Below are 24,178 nucleotides of genomic sequence, written 5' to 3' on the forward strand. Positions count from 1 at the left end.
ATCTAGGAACTTCTTTTTCCCATTGATGAAAAAGACAGTTGGTATATCAACCTATCCAGAGATCTAATTATTGTCTATCCAGCCCCATTCTACTAATAATATTGCACATGTGAGAGAATGCATGCCTGTGTGTGCATATACACTTCGAATCTCAGAAAATACTAATGATAGATTTTAAATAGAAAAACCTGCTCCCATAAACTGGTGGAGATTATTTCAATCAAGGACAAGAGTTTTGAAAGAGTCATTAATTAGTCACTTAGTTTTCTTTAGTACAAAAGGAGCTCTTTGCCAACAGTGACTAGCAGAAATGCCCACAATTTTCTGAGCTCTAGTTAATTGAACACCAGCAGCTAATGGGGTTTGTGTGGGCACCATTTCTAGCAACAAATGGTCTCCTGATTTTGTCATTCATTGAGCCATGGAAAAGATCTAGATTTCTAGAACTTATGTGAATCTTCAGTTCTCTAGGTGGCAATGGCTGGGGCTATAGGACAGGAGAGAGCAGGCCCCGTCTCAGCACATGCACCACAAACTCAAATCCACACTCTCACTAGCAGCAGCAGTTACTGGGGGCTCAGTACTGGAGAGCTAGATTATACAGTCCAATCATTTATGTAATTTCTGGGTCTGTAAGAGAACCAGTCAAACACTTTTCTACTCCTGCTGCAGGATGCACTTGTTATTACTTCATTCAAAAAGTCCAGCTCTGCATGAAGCTGCTGGAAAATGATGAATGGGGCTCACTTCTGATCCTCTGACTTTCTCATTTTGATATGGCAGGAGGTCAGGCACATTAAATACTGATTGTAGAGTGCTATGAAGTGTCTAGCACTAAAGAAAAAGGGAGCTAACAAAAGAATTATAGGAACATGGTTCTTACAGGTAAGCAGCTTAAGTTCTACTTCCACCATGCACTGGGGCCATTATGTAACAGAAAATATGCCTTGGCATGCAGCCACTAGCTGCACATGTGGAACCCACATGGGGTGTGTTCCATGCCAAATCCGCCTTCTACTGAATGCAGTTCTGTCTGCTAATGTGGATCTCAGGATAGCCCCTCAGAGGCAAAACTCATTCCCACACCTCCTTCCCTGTGTGACCCTACCTATTTTTTCAGACAAGTGGTTTTCAGTGAGGGTGGGAGATTTTGCTCTTCATCTCCTCCTAAGGGACGTTTGACAATGTCTAGAGACAGTTCCAGCTGTCAAAGCTTGGAGGAGAGTGCTACTGACATCTCATGGGTAAAGGCCAGTTATGCTGCTAAATATCTTTCAATGCACAAGACACCCCCAACAGCAAAGAATCATCAGCCCCAAATGTCAATAGTGCTAAGGGTGGAAATACGGCTATAGAACTTGAAATGTTCTCCACCATCTAGAAGCTGTTGAGGTTCAACATGCTTTTATGCAAACAGACTGCTGTTCTAAGGAAGGAAAGTGATTATAGTACAAAAAAAAGGAGAGCAGATCCTTTGTATTCATATTGGGTGATAGCTAAGGGTATGGCTGTTGGGGTCAAACTATGTGGACTTAAGTCCCAATTGTACCTGTTAACAGCAATGAGATTTTGGGCAAGAGACATAACCAAGGCTCAGTTTCCCTATATGTAAAATACGAATGATTAATAGTAGCCAACTACTAGTGTTCTTGTGGGAAGTAAATGAAACAATGGCTGTTCTAATAGACATAGCACAGAGCCTGGACCATATCAAACATTTCACATGTGTAAGCTATTATTATCTCACTCATTTCTTTAGGTGAGAATGACAGGAGCATCTGATTCTGCTCTCAGGGGAGGAAAAGACTTTCTGAGACACAACTTAGTGGCCAGTGCCATTTCCTGACTCCAGGGGTTTCCCCTGTAGAAGTTTCTGTCTAACTGAAGCCTTTACCTGGCCTCTTGACCAGGTCCTTGGTGTCCTTAGGCTGTCTGCTAGCTCCCCAAAGCCCCTGTGCTTACATTCCACACCCACACTATTTCCCAGGGGAGTTACTGATAACTCAAGGTGCTTTAGATCCTAATGAACCTACCATTACAGGTTTATATCAAAAACTTCCCATGGGATACACTTGCATTTAACCAGTGTTTTAACACTCACACTCTAAAGAGTGATTCTGATGACTGGTGTTTTGGATCAGGGCAAGGTAGACATTTGGTTAGGGCAGGGGCTGATTATCCTTCCTTGTAGGCACCCTATGCATTGACATGATCCTATCACAGGGCCAGATCACAGGGCCAAAATGTTCACGGGCAGCCTATCCTCCACAGGGACAGTGCACACCCAGGGTCTTTCAGTGCTTGAGGTTCTCTGTGGTTGGAGGGCAGGGTCAAGAGGCCTCCTCTACTGTACATCCCTGGATTTCTGGACAAATCTGCACAGGGAGCCCAAGAAGAATTTACTTTACCCCATCTAATATAAGTCCTTCTTTCATCTAGATTAAAATAGTGCCTAGTATATAGCAGGTGCTCAATAAATATTTATTGAATCAATGAGAAAGCATAGCCTTCAAAGAGCAAGAGTTGATCAAGAAAGTTGATTTTTACATCTATGAGTCCTGGAAGGTTTGATGGCTCTTATTAGCATTATATGCTCTATTTGTGATTAGAACAAAATGATATTCTCATGGGAGTAAAATGGAGAAATGTGTAACCAAACCAGTCTGCCTACTCAACGGGGACCTGCTCCCCATGTCCTATCCTCAACATCAAACAGTTAAAAAGTAGACTGATTTCTGTAAAGATATTTCATGTTTCTAAATTGGAGAAAAATAAAATAGCAAAGGATTGGAAATCCCACTGGTAAAAAGTAACAGGAGTCTTTAATGAAGCTCTGCAAACAAGCTTTCTGATTGTTTATGGAGCTACATGAAGAAACCAGTTTTAAAAAGGAAATCATCAGTGAGATAGGAAAGATGCCTGTATTTTGCCAGCAGATGCAGTTTATTAACAAGGAGAGCTCTGTCGTATTAGCAGGTTAGTTATGCTGTTTCCTCTACTGATATGGAAGTCAGGAGTTGACTAGATCAAAGACACTGTCTTTACGAGAGCAGCAAAGAAAAATGAGAATGTCATGGGTTTGAATATCTGGTAAGTCTTTCACCTGCCAGCCCTCCCTGCTTTACTGCCCCTGAGTTCCACATAGTCTCTGGTGTACCTGGTGAGAAGGACAGCCACATCGTGATGAACAGGGTTGAGGTCACTCTTGGGATTGATATTCTTCTGCCACTTGCAGAAGCTAGACAGTGTCTTCTCTGCATGATGAACTATTTTCAATCCTTGCTGGAGAAGGAAGAGGAAGAGATTAGCATGGGTGAGCTCACTGTGGTCAGGGACCATTGCACTAGACATTCATCTCCGGAGGTGTCCAAGTGAGATGAGTTCAGAGTGGGTGCATCAGATATTTGGCAGTCATGTGGCAGAGGCCAACTGACTCTTCTTGACTAATCTGCCTTAAACACTACCACTCTAATGACTTCCACTAGGAGAATCTGAAGGGGAAAACTCTGGGACAGAAATTATCACTAGAACAAGCAGCCCTTGGAGAAAAATGAAAATATATTAATAATAACCAAAAGCAATGTGAAGGTCTATCTCTGTGTCTCTCTGCATCCTAAGCCAATGCAATATCAAAGAAGCATTTTTTATTTTGAATGCAAAATAAGCAGATTTTCAACAAAAGTTTTTTCTTCTCATGAGACATCCTTCAAGGTTAGGGTTGCACAGGATGTTTTCTAATTCTTGATTTTTATCTTGGTTTGACACCCATGGGTGAAGGACAGAGGATGACATAATCTGTCCAAACTGCTGACCAGTTAGGAGAATTGGTCACCTGACAAGTAGGATGCTATAGCAGATGCACCAGCCTGCAGCTTCAAGGGCTTCTGAGGCCCAAGCCAGCACTGCGGCATCCACTTGGCTAATATTGGGGCTAGGTAGCTAATATTGAGGCTAGGAGAGGAGGGATCACTCCAAATTATCTGGATGAACACTTGTTGAATGGGGAGAAGAAAGATAATCAGCTCTTGAGGGGATCCAGTTTAATTTGAGTTTCTAAAGGAGGAATTATTTTCCCTTGCCTCATTTCTTTGGGGCCTCCACATAAAGCCATCCCTGGTATAGGATGGATTCCACCAGGAGGATGACTAACCTCCACTGGCTCAGTCTCATCTCAGCCTTGCTCTGGGCTTGGCCCAAGAACTCCAGGACAGTCTTTGCATCAAATTATGAGTTTGCGTCTCTACCATTCTGCATTTTGCTGAGGCCCACAACCAAATCATACAAGGCCAGAGGGGCTTCAGCTACTTGTTAGAGGCATTTTCAGGTCTCCTCATCGTAAGTAACTATCACAGACGAGCTTCCTTTTGTGAAAACACAGACAGGTGGCTCATGATGTGTTAAAATTCACTGAACTGCTCAGCATAAAGAATTTAGATGGAAGAAATTGACTTCATTATTAATAATCTTCATCATTACATCATCCAGCAGAATGATATATGGTGGAGGGATTCTGGGGGACAAGCTGGAAATGAGGGAGTCAGCCTCCAATTCAACCAGCCAAGCTGCTGCTAGACTAACGGCCCTCCCTAGATGGGAGCAAACATGCTCACCCATCATACAAAACTGGCCAGGTGGCATGAGTCAGGAATAAGGGGAAGGGAAAAAGAGAAACGGAAATAAAAAGGGAGGGGGGAGGGAGGAAAGGAAGGGAGGAGAGAGAAAAAAAAGGAAACATTTCTTGATCATTTATTATGTGCCAGATACTTTTACATATGTTGTCTCTTTTAATTGCATGTACTCAGTATTATTTGTAAAGAAGACATTATCATTTTTATTTTATAATAAGGGGAATTAAATTTCAGAGAACTGAAGAACTAGCTCAAGGTCACTTCACTCAAATATTGAGTCAAAGAATATAAGAAAGATTCCTAGATAAAACTTGGAGTTGCAATTGGTCACCAACCTCACTGGGAGGGTGCCTCAGTTCCAGCTCCTTCAGGCAGGAAGTCATATTATCACATAAAGCATCAACTATGATCAGATATCTTTCTGGTCTGTTTTTAACCTTACACTTCTTTGTTATGTTTTGGGAGAGGTCTCTTAGAGAACACTCATGAATTTAACATTACCATTTACAATTACCAATAGTATTACCACTTACAATTGTTAGAAAAAGTGAAATACTTAGGTAGAAATTAACAAAACTTATACAGGATCTGTACCCTGAAAATTATAAAATGCTGCTTAAAGAAGTCAAAGACCTAAGTAAATAGAGAAACATACTGTATTAATGGATTTGAAGATTCAAAGTAATAAAGACATCATCTATTCTCCCAAACTATGAATGTATAGCTTTATTGCAATTCCTATCAAAATCTCAGCAAGCCTGGTGTAGATGCAAAAAAACTCATTCTAAAATTTATATCAAATTTATTTAAAAAGTTCCAGCCCTCAAATTTAGCTAGAGCAATTCTGAAAAAAAAGAAAAAGAAAGTACTTTACCTCATATTAAGGCTTACTGTATAGCTGTAATAGCCAAGACAGTGAGATATAGGTGCAAGGATAGTCACACAGATTAATGACACAGACAGGGAACCCCAAAAGCGACCCACCTAGACATGCCCAACTGATTTTTGACAAAGGTAAAAAAGCAATCAACTGAAGGAAAGATAGTCTTTTCAATAAATTGTGTTGAATAGCAAGAAAACAAATAATCCAATTGAAAAATGGGCAAAAGACCCTAATAGGTATTTCTCATCATATATATATATATATATATATATATATATATATACACGTAAATTCAACATTACTTATCATCAAGGAAATGCAAATTAAAACTACAATATGATATTGTCTCATACCTGTTAAAATGGCTACTATCAAAAAGATGAAAGATAAGATTTAGAGAGGTTATGGAGAAAAGGGAACCATTGTGCGCTGTTGGTGGACATGTAAATTAGTAGCCATTATGGAAAACAGCATGAAGGTTTCTCAAAAAATTAAAAATAGAACTACCATATGATCCCACAACCCCACAGGGTATGTATCTTAAGGATATACAATCAGTATGTTAGAGATATCTGCTATGTTCATTGCAGTATTTTTCACAGTAGCAAGATACAGAATCAATCTAAGTGCCCATGGACTGATGAATGGATAAAGAAAATATAAGATATATATAAATACTATTCAGCCTTAAAAGAAAAGAAAACACTGCCATTTGTGACGACTTGGATGAACTTTGAAGGTGTAAGTGAAATAAGCCAGGCACAGGAAGACAAATCCCACATGATCTCACTTACGTGGAACTAAAAAAAGTAAAAAGCAGAAGCAGAGATCAGGGGCTGGGGAGAGGTTTGTCAAAGGATTCAAAATTTCAGTTTAGATAGGAGGGATAAGTTCAGGAGATCTATTGTGCAATATGGTGACTGTTGTTAATAAAAGTATACTGTATTGAATATTGAAAATTGCTGAGAGAGTAGATTTTTTAAGTAGTCTCATCACAAAAAATAAGCATGCAAGGTACTGTATGTGTTAATTAGCCTGATTTAGCCATTCCACAACATACACATATTTCAAAACATGTTTTACACCAAAAATAAATACAATTTTTGTCAATTAAAAGATAAATTTAAAATGTATCAGAGAGAAAGAGAGAAAACAAGGAGAAAGGCCTAAACAGAAGCCAAAGTCATGAGCAACAGCCAACAATTACACCAAATGTGATAGAAAGATGTTAGGTGGAAACCGCAGATGTGCCAAACCTCTATTAACCTCAATAGGGAAGGCACCAGGTTCAAGAGGCTGAAGAAGAAACCCAAGGCCAGCAATGAGATACAGGGTTTTATTACGGGTGTAATGATGGGGAGAGTCCAGTGGTGGGCTGGACAATATATCTGCCTTCCTACCATTGATCCCTCTGCCTCCCATAAAGATTTACAGGGATCACATCTCTCAGGTGGAAGATGAGGCTGGAAAATAGGGTCTAGAGGCAGGGAAATAAGGCCCATTCACACTTCGGCTATAACAGGAAATATCCTCTCCATAGGGCATATCCCATAAATGACTTTGTAACTTTACTTCATCCTCTCCATTTAGATAGGGTATACCCCAAGTAACCAATGGGGTATTGGTTACCCTCTAAGGAGTATTTAAAACTTCCCAAAATTCTGTAACAGGGACTTTGAGTCCCTATGCTCAGTCCTGCTCCCACACTGGGGAGTGTACTTTCATTTTCAATAAAACCCTTCATTCCTTCCTTGCTTTGCCTGTGTGTTTTGTCCAACTCTTCATTTAAGACTCCAAGAACCTGGACACACTCCACCGTTAACATACATAGTCCAGTGGCACAGGGCTGGGCAGAAAAACTACAACGACCTGCTGACATCAGGTAGTATTTTCACTGAACAATCTCCTAGCAACTTCCACCTGGCAACCTTCATTTACTACAAAACTCAGGGCCTCAATCCCCTGTACCGCCTGTGTTCCACAGGATGGGGGAGAGGCTCAGGTGCTTATCACAGATAAGGAACTAATCTTTGGGTTGGCTCCTCCTGATCCCCTAGCTTGTAACTCACATTCAGGTGTATCTTCTATACAGGGTCTTTTTAAGGGTATGCTTAAATTATTGCTACCAAACTATTATACTGATTAATCTAGTGTAGAATAAACACAAGATTAATCAGTTTTTCATATATGTGAGTCCCAATGAGTTTCTACATAATAATAAATCCACATTTCATGCTTAGTGTGTTTTGGCATATCAATTACTCCCACATGCTTCATCTTATTTGATTTTGCCAACGACTATGTGAACTATTAATGGTTAGGAGAGTAATGATTAACCCCTGTCTACTAATAAGAAGAAAGTTTACATTAGTAATTGAACTGATCACTTACTATTTGCAAGTGGTAAAGCCACAAATAGCACATAAAACGTAAGACTTCTCACTTACTGAAACCTAGTCTTTACCAAAAATACAAAAATTAGCTGGGCGTGGTGGTGCACACCCGTAATCCCAGGTATTTAGAAGGTTGAGGCAGGAGAAGTGCTTGAACCTGAGAGGAGGAGGTTGCAGTGAGCCAAGATCACATCACTGCACTCCAGCCTGGATAATAGAAAAAAAAAAAGATTTCTTACCTACCAAGACTCACACTTGAAAAAGTACACATACAACCTCATTAATAAGAATATTTCTGTATGGTTGCAATTGGTTACACCAGTGGTTGTATCTGTAGCATTTTTGGCATATTTGTATGTTTCATAGGTCCTTCATTATTTCATATGCACCTCAAAGACTACATTTTCTCTATAACTCTCTACTTTGCTATGGAGGATGGGAGGATATTGAAGCCCTGTTGATGAATAAATAATCTGAAAACTTACCAAACTCTGTATAGAGCCCCAAGACTGCCTAGCAAGGCTCTAAAATACCTGTGGCTACTTATTAATGACAGCACTCATTAAACCAAAGACTTGTAAAGATAGCTAGATAATTAAATATCTATGTATCTTCTATCTTCTAAAAATAATTAGATAACCAAGGATCTCCTCAGTTCTCAGCCACATTCTCCTGTCCTTTGAACTGGAGTGGAACTTGGCACCAGTTAAAAAGTCATTCTCTATTAATTAGGCTACCAGAGGCAAGATAGGGAAGCTCAAAGGTGACAGTTTTGGAAATCAAGATTCCAGAGCACCTTTGAAATACTTTTCTCAATTAACTTCACCATGCTACTGCACCTGCTTCCAATATTTTTCTATCCTAGCATTTGTTTTATTGTGTGCAAGATGCTAGGAAGCAAACCTGACAAATTCTCACCCCAGGCAACAAGAAGTAAATGACACAAATACTCCTTGACTTACAGCTGGGCTACGTCCTGATAAACTCGTCATCAACTGAAAATATCGTAGGTCAAAAATGCAATGACTACATCTAACTTACCAAACATCGTAGCTTAGCATGGCCTATATTAAATGTGCTCAGAACATTTACATTGGCCTACAACTGGAAAAAAATCATCATATGTAATTTACTGAATACTGTACTAAAAATGAAAAGATTATACAGGCACTCGAAGTATGATTTCTACTGAATGCATATTGTTTTCTCAAGTCAAAAAATCATAAATGGAACCATTGTAAGGGGACACCTGTGTTTGTGTTCTGATATTTAGTGGTCCCGGCATCTATTTTGGCCTAGGGGGTCTGTTCCTTGATGACTGATTTACTGATTTATATCACAGTTAAATCTGCCCTGGAGAATTTTTTTTTTTTTTTTTTTTTAAGGCAGGGTCTCACTCTGTTGACCAGGTGGGAATGCAGTAGCACAATCCTCCAGGGTAAAAGTAATTCTTGTGCCTCAGTTTCCTGAGTAACTGGGACTATAGGTCTACACCGCCACATCCTGCTAATTTTTTTATTTTTTGGTAGAGACAGGGTTTCACCATGTTGGCCAGGCTGTTCTTGAGCTCCTGACCTCAAGTGATGTGCCTGCCTTGGCCTCCCAGAGGGCTGGGATTACAGGTGTGAGCCACCACACCTGGCCTCTGGAGGATTCTGATAAGATACTTAACTGATTTGTTCCTTCCCCTTACCCTGTAAGTCAGTCCCCATTTATCAGAATTGTAACTTTCCCACTGATGACACAATCAAGTTCAGAGAAAATATGTTAATTCAATAGCAACTCAGGTTCTCAATTTCCTTGTTTTATGGAAGAAACTGCAGACAGCAAGCAGAGTCACCCCAAAATAAAAGGTGTTCAGACTAAAACAATAATGAAACATGCATTTTAATAAAGAGATGTAAAGTAAACCAAAAATAGGGATTTGCCTTCATTTGAAAAATAAAAAAACAATGGTCTGAATGTAATCAATACAATTGTTGGTGGACATAAACTTTTGAACAAATAAAATTGAATTTGTCTATGTTCAGCAAATCATAATTCTGTTTTTTTTTTTTGTTTTTTTTTTTGAGACGGAGTTTCACTCTTGTTACCCAGGCTGGAGTGCAATGGCGCGATCTCGGCTCACCGCAACCTCCGCCTCCTGGGTTCTGGCAATTCTCCTGCCTCAGCCTCCTGAGTAGCTGGGATTACAGGCACGCGCCACCGTGCCCAGCTAATTTTTTGTATTTTTCGTAGAGACGGAGTTTCACCATGTTGACCAGGATGGTCTTGATCTCTTGACCTCGTGATCCACCTGCCTCGGCCTCCCAAAGTGCTGGGATTATAGGCGTGAGCCACTGCGCCCGGCCGCAAATCATAATACTTTACAGTCCTCCCTCTATTGTGGTTATTTCTAAAGCTCTTTTCCATAAAAGGAATACTCTTCCTCCAGTCTTTCTCCTGTTTTCTAGCACAGTCTTTTCTTTTGTTTGTTGCAATTATATCATCCAGTTTCCTAAAACTTTTGATGTTTCACATTGCCCATGAGGATGTTGCCTATGAGGATGGGGAAGCTCTTACCCGAACCATACTCAATCTGTGAAACATTGCACAATGAATCCTGCACCAATGGGTAAAGTCCCGGCATCACATAGGATATGTCACTAGTTCTACTGTGTGTGTTTATTGTGTGAATATCATGATCTGAGAATTAATTCCATTTGCTTTTGAAATGCATCACTATATTTGCACTCTATAATATAGTAAATCTGTTAAACTTTTGCTTAAAGTAATGTTATATTTATTCTGCATTTCTTGAATATGAGTTGAGGCCAGGAGGTGTAGCATTAAAAGAAAGGCAAAAGTCTTAGATTAAGAAATTTGTAGCAAAAAATTCAAATCCAGATAATAAAGTATTATTTGCACTTGGGAAAAATAAACATATGGTGCTGGAGCAACTAGATATCCACAGGCCAAAACCAAACAAACAGAGAGAAAAAAAATTTCAATCTAAACCTCATATCTGGTACAAAAATTAACTCAAAATAGATCGTAGACTTAAATATAAAATGTGAAACTATGAAACTTGTAGGAAAAAAATAGGAGAAAATCTTAGGAACCTAGGGATAGGTAAAGAATTTATAGACTTGACACTAATAACACAATTAATAAAAAGAAAAATTGATAAATTGGATCACATCAAAATTAAACACTTTTACTTTGAGAGAAACCTTATGAAGAGGATAAAAATATGAGCTACAGAGTGAGAGAAAATACTTATAAATCATATATTTGACAAAGGACTTATATTTAAAATATGTAAAGAGCTCTTAAAACGCAACAATAAATAACAAACAATAAGAAAATAGGCAAATGCCATAAAGAGACACTTCACCAAAGAGGATATACACATAGCAAATAAGCACATAAAAAGATGTTCAACATTAGCAGCTATCAGGGAATTACAAGTTAAAACCACAGTGATATATTACTACACATTTACCAGAATGACTGAAATAATGAATTATGACAACACCCAAATGCTGGTGAGGATGTGATAAAACTGAATCATTCACCGCTGGTGAGAATGAAAAATGATGCAGTCATTATGGAAAAACAGTTCGGTAGTTTCTTAAAAATACTGCATAGGCAATGATCATATAACTTAGCAGTTGCATTCCCATGCCTTTATCCCAGAGAAGTGAAGACTTACGTTCACACAAAAACCTGTCTTTGAACATCCATAGTAGTTTTATTCATAATAGTTAAAAACTGGAAACAACCCAAATGTCCCTCAGTGGGTAAATGGTTAAACAAATAGGTACATATCATAGAATACCACTCAGCAAAAAAGGGGACAAACTCTTGATACACACAATTTGAATGGATCTCAAGGGAATTATGCTGAATGAAGCAAATCCAGTCTCAAAAGTTACATCTGGTATTATTTCATTTGTATGACATTCTTGAAATACAAAAATCATACAAGTGTATTACAGAACAGATTAGTGCTTTCCAGGGATTAGGTATATAGGTAGAAGGGAAGTATAAAAGGTTTAAAAGGGTAGCACGAGGGACCCTTGTGAGGGAACTGTTCTGAATGTTAATTGTGGTGATGGTCACACAAATCTGTGTGTGACAAAATCACATAGAACTAAATGTATAAACACATGTTCGTGCACATGCACACACCACTGAAGGTAGGTGGAATGGTTGGAATATCACTTTCTGGGTTGTCATATTATACTAAGACTACACAAGATGTTACCAATAGGAGAAAATAAATGAAGGGTAAAAGGAATTTCTCTGTACTATTTTTTACAGCTGCATGTGAATGTACAATGAACTCAAAACAAACAAACAAAAAATACAAAACACCTCAAAAATAACTGGTCTGAGCCAAGGCTGGAGAGTTGCAATAGAAGATCTTATAACACTTTCTGGTATGATTCTATGCAGATTACTCACTGATTATATGTGAAAACTCATACCTTTGAATCAAAGGGAACCTGTAGTCTTTCAGACAGGTTACAGTGGGTAGGAAGAGCCATGCACTTACACACCCACACACCCACACACATCCACACACATCCACACACTCACATACACACACCCCCCCACATACAGACACACACATCCACATACTCACATACACACACATCCACATACTCACATCCACACACACATCCACACAATTCTACATCTACATATTCACACACCAATACACCCACGCTAGTTAATTAAGATCCCTAGTTAAATAACCATGAATATAAAAGCTTATTAGAGTTGAAGCGCTACATAGGCAGAAATAGAGGTCTTGTTCTCCCTTAGCTCACAGAGTCCCCGGCAAGGGCACACTGTTCAAAGTGGGATTTTATTGAAAGCTCGACCTTTCAATATTGTCCTTTCATACACTGGCTTGAAGCACCATTTTGAAAAAATTACATTCCAATCCATGTGTGTTTGTTTGGAAAAAGTGAATGTTTACAGAGATCCAGTCTCCCATATTTCTGAAGCAAATTCAGTGTCAGCAAGGACCCACCTTCTGGTTGTGGAGAAAACAGAGTCATCTTCTAGATGTTACACTCTAAATGCTGCCTCCATTGTTTTCATCATAATGAAAAGCCCATTTCCCCAAGGGCCTCAGGAATTATACATTTAATACCCTCATGTAAACGGTGAGAAGATCCAGGTCACACGAGGGCAGTACCTTAGCAAGTCACAAAGCAGGCATTGGCAGAGCAGGGCTTGGAACACAGGTTTGCAGATACGAGTTTAGGACTAGTGGTTTCAAAACCATTGAGGACTTCCCTAAACTGCTTTGAATAATTGGAAAGACTTAGCAATTAACCAATGGATGATTATGGCTTATTTCTTCTCCTCCACCTCACAATCCTACCCTCAGTGAGGAGGAAAACAGAAAAGCAGATAACTTCTTCTTTCGAGATCCTTACCTCTGTCCTCTTTCTACTCTCTGTCCACTTCCCAGCCTCCTCTATGAGACGATCTTCTTCTGCCCTTCCTTTGGTTCATTGCTTAGTTCACCCTCAATCAGTCATATTTTTGGAAATCTTTCCAAAATGTGATTGTTGACTCCCACATCTGTATCTCATTTCAAACCTCTCCCAAAGTTCAAATATATGTACCTAAATCTCCTGATAGTCACCTCCACAGGTACTTTCAACTCAGCATCCTCAAAATCCTTTCCTCCCGTTTTAACCTGAGATTCTTTCTGTGCCTTCTCTGGTTGCAGGAACCACCATCAACCTAGTTGCCCAGTCTAGAAATGCCAACGTCTTGTTAGCCCCTCTCCTCCCATATCCTGCATCCCAATCTGTCATCACGTGGTGACTGTACTTCCTCTACATCTTTGTTACCTACTGTCCTTAGCCCAAACCCTCATTCTATGCTTGGTTTACGATATTCTGGCCCTCTTCAAATCCATCCTCCTCACTGTTGCCTGGTGGATCAAAACAAAAGTCTGCCATATCATGATTCATGGCTCAAAATTCTTCAAAGTCTAGCCTCAAGGAAGCTCTCCCTTCATTTGCAACCTCACAGTTTATGCTCCAGCAATGACTGCTGGTATTAGCATGCCCAGATCCCCCTCACATACTCCCACAGGCCTTCCTTTCTTCAAGATGCTCCCTCTTTCTAGATTGCCTTTTTCTCTTACCCCCATTTAACCCATTCAATCTCTATTCATTCTTTAAGATTTAATCTGGGCATTTTCAGGAAGCTTTCCATGCCCCTAGTCTGGATTGGGTTCCTGTAAGTATACCTTCTTCATACTTGGTTCACAGCACTTGCTGCGCTAGGTCATAATAATCAAATTGTATGCCTGTTTTCCTCTTAGCTCCTTTAGAACAAGAATTTAGGTTTGTTCTTCTTCTCATCTCAGGCACTGAATATATCCTGGTTTACAGCAGGTATACTGGCTGACAAAACTGAGGATGCACACCATCCATGAAGGAAAGGAGAAAAGGGACAGAATATATCCACTAGGCCAGGAAGAGTGATGATTAGGTGAATGGGAAGTTTTGTGGTAAGTTAGTAAAAAGGCAAGTTCTCCTGTAGATTAGGGAAGGGGCAGTAAAGAGGCCAGAAGTTTGAAAACTCAGCAGAAAATCTGCAATAATAATTCCAGTGCCTATGATAGGAATGGCTAGTAGATGATTCTACATGGGTGTCTCACGTTTCTGCACATGATATGAACAAAGACACAGGTTTTGTTCCAGAGTATCCTTTGAAGGATGTTGTAAAGCAAACAGCCTTAGAAGATAGTCTTTTTCCACCGAAAAGCAAAACTTTATATCCATAATAATAAAGGTGATGGCTTCCTCTGGGGCAAAAGTTGGACAGGTTTGCTTACAATCTGTTTTAAAGGATTGAGGTTTTCATATTTTGGGTGTCCTCAGCTGAGATAAAACCCACTGTATGCATGGCATACACTTGGGCTGCCTGCAACACCCTGATGCAACTTATGGGACAAGAGGGACAGCTGCAAACAGATGCTCATGCCCCATTATGCTGTGAGCAATAAAGTCCTTTGTCTGTGACTCAGGAGTTTCATGTCTTCTGCCAGCACTGCATTCATGAAAGCATGGCAGACTAACCTGTTAGCTTGCAAGCAGGATAAAATCTCAGATTGTTATACTCAAATGTCTCCTCAAAAAATCCTGTTGAAATTTGATTGACAATGTAAAAATATTAGGAGGTAGGACCTTTAAGAAGTGACCAAGAACCTTCATAAATGGATTAATACTGGGTTAATAATCAACTCAATTAACTAATTAATTGATTGATTAATACAAAGCAAGTGCATAATTAACTGAGTTAATGATTACCTACAACATAAATGTGAGTGAGTTGTTATTGCAGGGATGAAAAGGATGAGTTCAGCCATATTTTCTCTCTCTGTCTTGGATGCTTCCTTGCCATGTGATGCCTTCCACCATGGAATGACACTCACCAGATGCTGGTGCCATGCTCTTGGACTTCCCAGCCTCCAGAACTATGGGCCAAATAAACATCTGTTCTTTATAAATAACCTAGTCTGTAATATTCTGTTATAGAGAAAGGAGCAGCAGAAGATTGACTAAAACACAGACTCTGCCTAGTTATTGACAGGAACAAGGAGGATAATAGAGAAAAAGTGACCAAGCAATAGTGAGAACCATGTCAGGGTTGGATCATCTAAATATATGGGCCAGGTCTGCATGATTCTTGAGATTTTCTGGCAGCAGGGCTGTTGGGAAGGAGTAAAGGAGAGAGAAAGAAGGTGAATAGCAAAATAAAATCTCAACATAGAAGATTCTTCTTACATTCCAATTTTTCTACAAAAGTACATCTGGGATAACCTCAGTCATTGGTGAGGGAAAAAAAAAGCTAGGGTCCTAAATCTACTCCCAAAATCTTTCTTGCTTTCCTCCTATTCCTTTTTAAAGTTCCTCATGCAGACAAAGCAAGTGCACAATTAATTGAGTTAATGATTACTTATAGCTTGATACTTTGCCCTGTGTAGAACTTTCATCTGCAATGTGACATTTGACGCAAGTTCAGTGACAGCATCTTTTCTATTAAATGTTACAACTCTTCCAGAAAGCTGTAATTGAGTACATTTTTTTCAACCTTTTCAGCTTTTTAATCTTCAAGTCTCAGAAGGGGTTAAGTCTAAGAAACACTCATTTAATTTATTGAATGCTCTTGATCACAGGAGCCTTGAGAATAGTAATTAGTTATGCATTAAAATGAGGTAGCCCTAAGCACACAAAAGATGCAACAGGACTTCAGAGAGACTATGATGGCTCACAGCAAATGCGAGGGAACTTGTGCTAAACATTTTCCATAAAGCATCCTGGTAACTATTTGAGCATGTCAAAACCTCCATTCACAGTATTTTTTCCTCGTTTCCTTTGCAAACAAAAATAGCTTTCTCTTTTTGTTTATTTTTTTCCACTTCCTCTTCTCAAGCTAATCCAATTCACTTTCCGCTTCCCCTTTTCTATGCATTTGCGTATGTGAATTAACTGGACGGAAAGTTGACCTAGAGGAAAAAGCTCACAAAATAGCTCCACATGGGAAATAATTTTGCAGGAACATGGCTTTTGTTATAAATTGTCCTCTGTCTTTGTAAGCACTCTCTATAATGAAAAGAATCTTGTATTGATTTCTCTTGGAATTTCTGATAGCAGTTTTTGACTCAATGTACAATCTGACCATGCTCTGCTAGTCAGGCTTAGGCTACTGAAAGAAAGAGGATGAGCAGAGAAGAGACAAGCTGTAAAAGACTTAATCTGAAACCTCTCATGTGTCTAAGGGACAACTTATCTGACTACCAGAGGAAAGGATAATTTTTTTTAAGGTTCAAGATCAGCCCGGGCAACACAGTAAGACCTCATCTTTTTTTTTTTTTTTATTGCATTTTAGGTTTTGGGGTACATGTGAAAGACATGCAAGATTGTTGCATAGGTGCATACGTGGCAGTGTGATTTGCTGCCTTCCTCCCCTTCACCTATATGTGGCATTTCTCCCCATGCTATCTCTCCCCGACTCTCCATCCCCCGCTGTACCCCCTCACTCCCCACCAACAGACCCCAGTGTACAGTGCTCCCCTCCCTGTGTCCACGTGTTCCCATTGTTCAACACCTGTCTATGAGTGAGAACATGCGATGTTTGATTTTGTGTTCTTGTGTCAACAAAGATCAAAAGAGACAAAGAAGGACATTACATAATGGTAAAAGGATCAATGCAACAAGAAGAGCTAACGATTCTAAATATATATGCACCTAATACAGGAGCACTCAGATACATAAGGCAAGTTCTTGATGACTTACAAAGAGACTTAGACTCCCACACAATAATAGTGGGAGACTTCAACACACCATTGTCAATATTAGACAGATCAACGAGACAGAAAATTAACAAGGATATCCAGGAATTGAACTCAGACCTGGAACAAGCAAACCTAATAGACATTTACAGAACTCTCCACCCCAAATCCACAGAATATACATTCTTCTCAGCACCACATCACACCTACTCTAAAATTGACCACATAATTGGAAGTAAATCACTCCTCAGCAAATGCAAAAGAACGGAAACCATAACAAACAGTCTCTCAGACCACAGTGCAATCAAGTTAGAACTCAGAATTCAGAAACTAACTCAGAACCGCACAGCTTCATGGAAAATGAACAACTTTCTCCTGAATGTTGACTGGATAAACAATGAAATGAAGGCAGAAATAAAGATGTTCTTTGAAACCAACGAGAACAAAGACACCACATACCAGAATCTCTGGGACACATTTAAAGCAGTCTCTAGAGGAAAATATATAACAATCAGTGCCCACATGAGAAGAAAGGAGAGCTCTAAAATTGACACCCTATCATCAAAATTGAAAGAGCTAGAGGAGCAAGATCAAAAAAACTCAAAACCTAGCAGAAGACAAGAAATAACTAAGAGCAAAGCAGAATTGAAGGAGATAGAGACATGAAAAACCCTTCAAAAAATCAATAAATCCAGGAGCTGGTTTTTTGAAAAGATCAACAAAATAGACAGACCACTAGCCAGATTAATAAAAAAGAAAAGAGAGAATAACCAAATAGATGCAATAAAAAATGATAAAGGGGATATCACCACAGATGCCACAGAAATTCAAACCATCATCAGAGATTATTACAAACAACTCTATGCACATAAACTAGAAAACCTGGAAGAAATGGATAAATTCCTGGACAGTTGCCTCTTCCCAAGCCTAAACCAGGAAGAAGTCGAAACCCTGAATAGACCAATAACAAGGTCTGAAGTCGAGGCAGCAATTAAGAGCCTACCACTCAGAAAAAGCCCAGGTCCAGATGGGTTCACAGCCGAATTCTACCAGACATACAAAGAGGAGCTGGTACCATTCCTTCTGAAACTATTCCAAATAATCCAAAAAGAGGGAATCCTTCCCAAATCATTTTATGAGACCAACATCATCCTGATACCAAAACCCAGCAGAGACTCAACAAGAAAAGAAAACTACAGGCCAATATCCATGATGAACATAGATGCAAAAATCTTCAATAAAATACTGGCAAGCCGATTACAACAGCACATCAAAAAGCTTATCCACCATGATCAAGTAGGATTCATCCCGGGGATGCAAGGATGGTTCAATATATGCAAGTCTATAAATGTAATTCACCACATAAACAGAACCAAAGACAAAAACCACATGATTATCTCAATTGATGCAGAGAAGGCCTTCGACAAAATTCAACAGCCTTTTATGCTAAAAACCCTCAATAAACTAGGTATCGACGGAACGTATCTCAAAATAATAAAAGCTGTTTACGACAAACCCACAGCCAATATCATACTGAATGGGCAAAAACTGGAAGCATTCCCTTTGAAATCTGGCACAAGACTTCATCTTTAAAAAAAATAGCAAGGTGCCTGAACCCAGGAGGCGGAGGTTGTGGTCAGCCGAGATCGTGCCATTGCACTCCATCCTGGGTAACAAGAGCGAAACCCCGTCTCAAAAAAAAAAGAAAAAAAAATAGCAAGGCATGGTGGCAAGTGCCTGTATTCCCAGCTACTTGGGAGGCTGAGGTGGGTGGATGGTTTAAGCCCAGTAGTTCAAGGATACAGTGAACTATGTGCCACTGCACTCCAGCCTGCTTGACAGAGTGAGACCCTGTCTCTGTTACACACACACACACACACACACACACACACACACACACACAGACATACACACACGAAGTCTAAAAACTCTTTGCCAATATTTTTGACATTTACTCTGAAAGAACAATACAGACCCACACATCAGCTGGGGAGAGGGGTAAACCAGCAGCCTAAATTTTTAAAATCAACAGGCTTTTAACTCCAGAGTTCCAAAAAAAGTAAACTCAACCCTAAACCACTCAGTAGACCAAGAAAAATTTCTTTGTGAAAGTAGTTATCTCTGCCCTGCTGTCAGTCCTACTGCTGTACCTTTAAGCTAGCCCAACACCATCAGGCTCCTCCACTGGATGGCACAGTCACTTAGGATGGGATTCGCTTGGCTTCATCCAAGGTTTGTCTCTATCTTGTTCTTAAAAGAAGTCTCCAACATTTTATTATCCTAATTTTGCCCTTTAGGACTTTTATTTTCCTCCAAGGATTTTGAAGTCCTTGTGAAATGAGCATAGTATTAATAAGCTCACAGGGTTTTTGTGGGAACCAAATCATGATGATAATGATAAAAATAATAAGACTGGTATTAACAAGTAACACTTATTGAGTGGTTTCTACAAGCCAGATGCTATGCTAAGTATTACATGAATGAAGACATTTGATTCTCACAACAATGCTAGGAAGTACATATAATTATCACTATTTTACAAAATGAGGAAATGGAGACACAGACAAGTTAAGTAACTGATCAAAAATTATATGGCTAGCAAGCAGTGGAACTAATGATAAATCTTGTAATCGCCATGATATCAAGCTGCTCACGAGAATTGGAGAGAAGAGTCTAATCCTGTCACTAACTCCTGGCCCAAGAGGGGAGCGGGGGTGCCATCAAACAAATTGGTCTAAAATGGAAAGGGCTTAGAGGTCAAGTTTGTGTCCAAGTCCTAGGAGAAAATTAAAAGGATGGAATTAGGGCCATAAAATGAAAATCAGAGCTCAATTCAGGTGTAGACAGGGACGTGACAGGAGTGAGAGCACGCTGGCTCCTATATGAATGCACTGTTTGTTTTCTTGACCCATGGTTTCTTAATACACTTGACATGTCTTTTCAGAACATGGTTTTGTGTACCTCAGTTTCCACTGCTTTGAAATATGACAATCTAGCCTTTGAGAAAGCCTCCAAATTGCTCCAAAGTGAATTTTACACCCAATACTCCAATTTATTCTCAAAATGTGATGAAATCTCATAGTGACTTTCAGGTGGTGGTAACTGACAAACAAAAGCTGAATTTTATGTGAACAGCCTAACCTCAAAGTCTCTTGAACCTACCACAGAGAAATAAAGCCCCAAATGGTGTTACCCATGAGATGTATTTAGAATAAGAAAGACAAGAGTGATAGAAAGTCACTAATAAAAGGAATCTATTTCAGATACCCAATCTCGGGATTCCCCACCTCACACACTTTCCACAGAGCCTGAGTGATCTCTCTAATTTCATTCATTGGTTTGGAATAATCTAGAGCATCCCACAGGATTAGATCCAAAGCCCGTATGTGGCCACAAGGCTCATGGTAACTTGGTTGCCACAGACTCTGGTTCACTGACAGACTGCTGGCCTCATTCACATACTTTCTCTTATTTAATATTTGAACAAATATTTATTGAGGGTCTATTATATACCAGCAGAGCTAAATGGTGAGCAACACCAAACTCAACCTTTGCTCTTAAGTCTCACATACTAATTGAGGAAACTGTATTAATCACATAGATCTAAGATAACAACTGTGAAACATGTTGTGGAGGAGAAATGCAGTTTTATGGGAGTAAATAATAGAATCTTACTAGGAAAGGGGGTCAGGGAAGGCTTCCCCAAGGAAGTGACACTGGAGCTGTAATCTGAGAGATTGAGCTGAACAGCTTAAGTACTAACAGCTTAAGTGAACATAAAAAGACAGTCCAGGCAACAACAAGACCAGTGGCAGGCCTTGAAAAAGCATGATGAGTTATTGCCACCTCTCAAGAGCAAAGGCAGGAGTAGCAACAGATGAGACAGGGAATCAGAAAACCACTGGACTAAACTAAGCCAGGTATGGGGGTTGGAGAAGGGGTGGCAGGAGGGTGGATATGATCAGATTACCATTTTCAGAATATCCTGACTACATTGCGGAAACAAGATGAAAGGAAATCCAATTGGTTTTAAGTAGACTAGAAAGTATACACCACTGTAGTCCAGAAAAGAGATAACTGTATCTTGAACTGAAGTAATATAAATGGAGATGGTCAGATAAATGGTCAGTACCTGATAACGAACTTGACATGGGAGGGAGAGAAGGAGTTATCATCAGTGCATTCCATATTTCTGGCTTCTGCAACTGAAAGGACAATAATGTCATGTGCAGACATGAGAAACACTGGGACAAACCCAAGTGTGAGTGGAGGTGGGCAGGTTTTGAGTGGCTGCTTCCTCTCCTGCCTCTAGCATAATCACTTTATTTCCTTTCTATCACAACAAGACTTCTCAACCTCCCATTATGTGGTCCAATAACAGTGATACATCCACTATCTCTCATATGCATAGTGCTGGTTTAAGAATAAAGCCATTGCCCATGCAGGTCCTTCCACTTGAAATTTCCTTCCTGTATTAGTCCATTTTCACAGTGCTATAAAGAACTGCCTGCCACTGGGTAATTTATAAGGGAAAGAGATTTAATTGGCCCAGGGGAGGCCTCAGGAAAGTTACAATCATGGTGGAAGGTGAAGGGGAAGCAAGGACCTTCTTCACAAGGTGGAAGGAAGAAGTGCCAAGCAGAGGGGGTAGAGCCCCTTATTAAACCATCAGATCTCATGAGAACTCATTCACTATCACAAGGACAGCTTGGGGGAACCACTCCCATGATTCAATTATCTTCACCTGATCTCTCCCTTGACATGTGGGGATTATGAGTCTTGAAATTCAGGATGAGATTTGGGTGGGGACACAAAGTGTAACCATGTCACTTCCTCACTAGTTAATTCCTTTTTATTTTCTAAAATCCCAGCTTAGATATCCAAGTACCCTTTTCTATCCCAGTAGTTTTATACTCATGCCAATCTCAACTTGAAATTTTCTATTTTTGTGCTTTTGTGCAGTAGCCTTAAAGTTCCTCAGAATCAGGAAATGAAACTTGTGTTCATATTTGCATCCCTGGTGCTAGCACAGGGTTTGACATATATCTGATGTTCCACAACCCTCTTTTCATTATGGATAAAGAAAAATGGGTATGGATCAATGATATAACTTCCTCAGAGTTACTGAACTCAGGTCTACTTGTTTGAAGGAGTCACAGCACTGACCTCACACTCTACTTCCTGTGTCAGCCATGTTGACATTAGTTAAGGGCTGGAACCGTTGCTGTCTATTATTGGGGTGCTTATTAGTCACAGATATGAAGAATGGCTTGAGCCATTTCCTGGGAGTCAGGAAAATGGAAATTGTGAACTGCAATTCTGCTGTTAACTTGTGAAACTTGTACCAATTAGAGACTCCAGAAAAGCTTGAATGAGGATAATATTTGGCAAGTGGGAGACAGAGAGCCATAGCTTCCTGAAGCAAATCATGTGTCTCTTTGCACTTGCAAAACCAGATTGGTAGGGAAGAGGATAAACAATGTCATTGTGATGGAGTCGGGGCACTGGCCAATCAAGCTCCTTCAAATGACTTCACTGGCATCAACATGCCATGGAGATGCCCTGGCAGCATTATTTCTTGGGAATTAAGAGATGCAGAGTTTGAAGGGGCCTGATCCATGGAGGCCACATTATGAAATCCTACCAGTGGTGCTGCTGGGACTACAGAGGGTCAAGATTTTTCCTTCTGTTTTTCATGACAGCAGTTTAAACCCAAGGATTTTTCCTTCTTACACCCAGAAATATTTTTCTTTTTCTTTTTCTTTTTTTTTTGATCTGAAAACACTAAATATTTCTTCACATTTGTATCTAGGAATGCCTATGTGCTCAACCATTATGAAAAAGTAAAATTTTTTCTCCAAGTTATCAAAGTATGCTTTTCAAAAATCAAAAACATGGTTCTCATACAAATATTTAACAAGCATATAGTCAAGATGTATTTAACTCATTAGTGAGGAGACAGGCAAGATAATTTTGTTCATTAATGAGGAGATAGGCAAGATGGAAAAGGTGGTTCAAAGGCAGATGCAAAAAACTGATGCAGCTATAGCTAGCAGGGGAGAACCGCTGAACGAGATGGCTGAGTTAGATACAAAATTAGATACCGATTTTTATTGGTCTGGTTCCACCAACCAATAAAACCATCTTCAGAATTGTCTTCTCTGCTGGACTCGAATCATTTTCACCTCTACTAGGCAAAAACCATTTGTACTATATCATTTTCTACATGTCAACATCTAACTTGACCACATCTGTGCCCCAATCGATAGTAAATAACCAGTTACATTTTCATAGAGTCAGATAGGTCTCTTTAAACATTAAAAGGATATATAATTTTCATGTTGCCTGCTTTCCAAGTTTTGAATACATTTTCTTAATTAAAAAATCACATGAAGGGACATGACATACCCATTGGTATTCCAAGATACCCAAAGTATGTTTCAGGTGGCAAAGGGAGATGGGGTTATAGGGGAAAGAAGAAAACATGGACCCTGGCTCCAGAGATTGTTTTTTTAAAAAATCTTCTAACTGATCGTGGAGACTTTTCCTGTCAAGAAAACAATAAGCCCTCCCTTGGGATTCTGACTGCAGGTCTCTTGCTGATGGGGAGCTGAATGACGCCATTCTTCACATATCCCAGCTGCTAGTTAAGCTCTATAGATTGCAAGGGGATTTTATCAGTTGGCTGGTCCTTCCAGTCATTACATTTTACTTCTTTCATTTATTTGTGTCCCAGGCACTGTTTTAGGTGTTAGGGATCTAACAGAATAAAGACATATGGCTTCCACCCTCATGCAATTTACATTCTGGTAGAGACTGTGAAAAGCAAAAAAAAAAAAAAAGTAAACAAATACACAGAATCATGATGAATTGTGAGACTGCCATCATTCTGTGATGAAAGCAGTAAGAGGGGTCTGCTTTGAATAAATTGGTCACTGTGACCTTTCTGAAGAGGCAGCAT

General features: G+C 39.5%; 1 protein-coding gene across 2 annotated transcripts in view; it reads right to left on the minus strand.

Moving 5' to 3' along the window:
- The window catches only part of ADAMTS12 (ADAM metallopeptidase with thrombospondin type 1 motif 12), a 367,261-nt gene that overhangs the window by 116,232 nt on the left and 226,851 nt on the right, over positions 1-24,178 (minus strand). For both annotated transcript variants that reach the window (XM_021671873.2, XM_064375917.1), the window contains exon 6: positions 3,158-3,282. In XM_021671873.2, the coding sequence (XP_021527548.2) occupies positions 3,158-3,282 (125 nt within the window). The remainder of the gene's footprint in view (positions 1-3,157; positions 3,283-24,178) is intronic.

The sequence above is a fragment of the Aotus nancymaae genome, unplaced genomic scaffold, assembly GCF_030222135.1.
Source record: "Aotus nancymaae isolate 86718 unplaced genomic scaffold, 86718_ANA_hifiasm-v0.15.2.pri h1tg000014l, whole genome shotgun sequence".
NCBI classification, from domain to species: Eukaryota; Metazoa; Chordata; class Mammalia; order Primates; family Aotidae; genus Aotus; species Aotus nancymaae.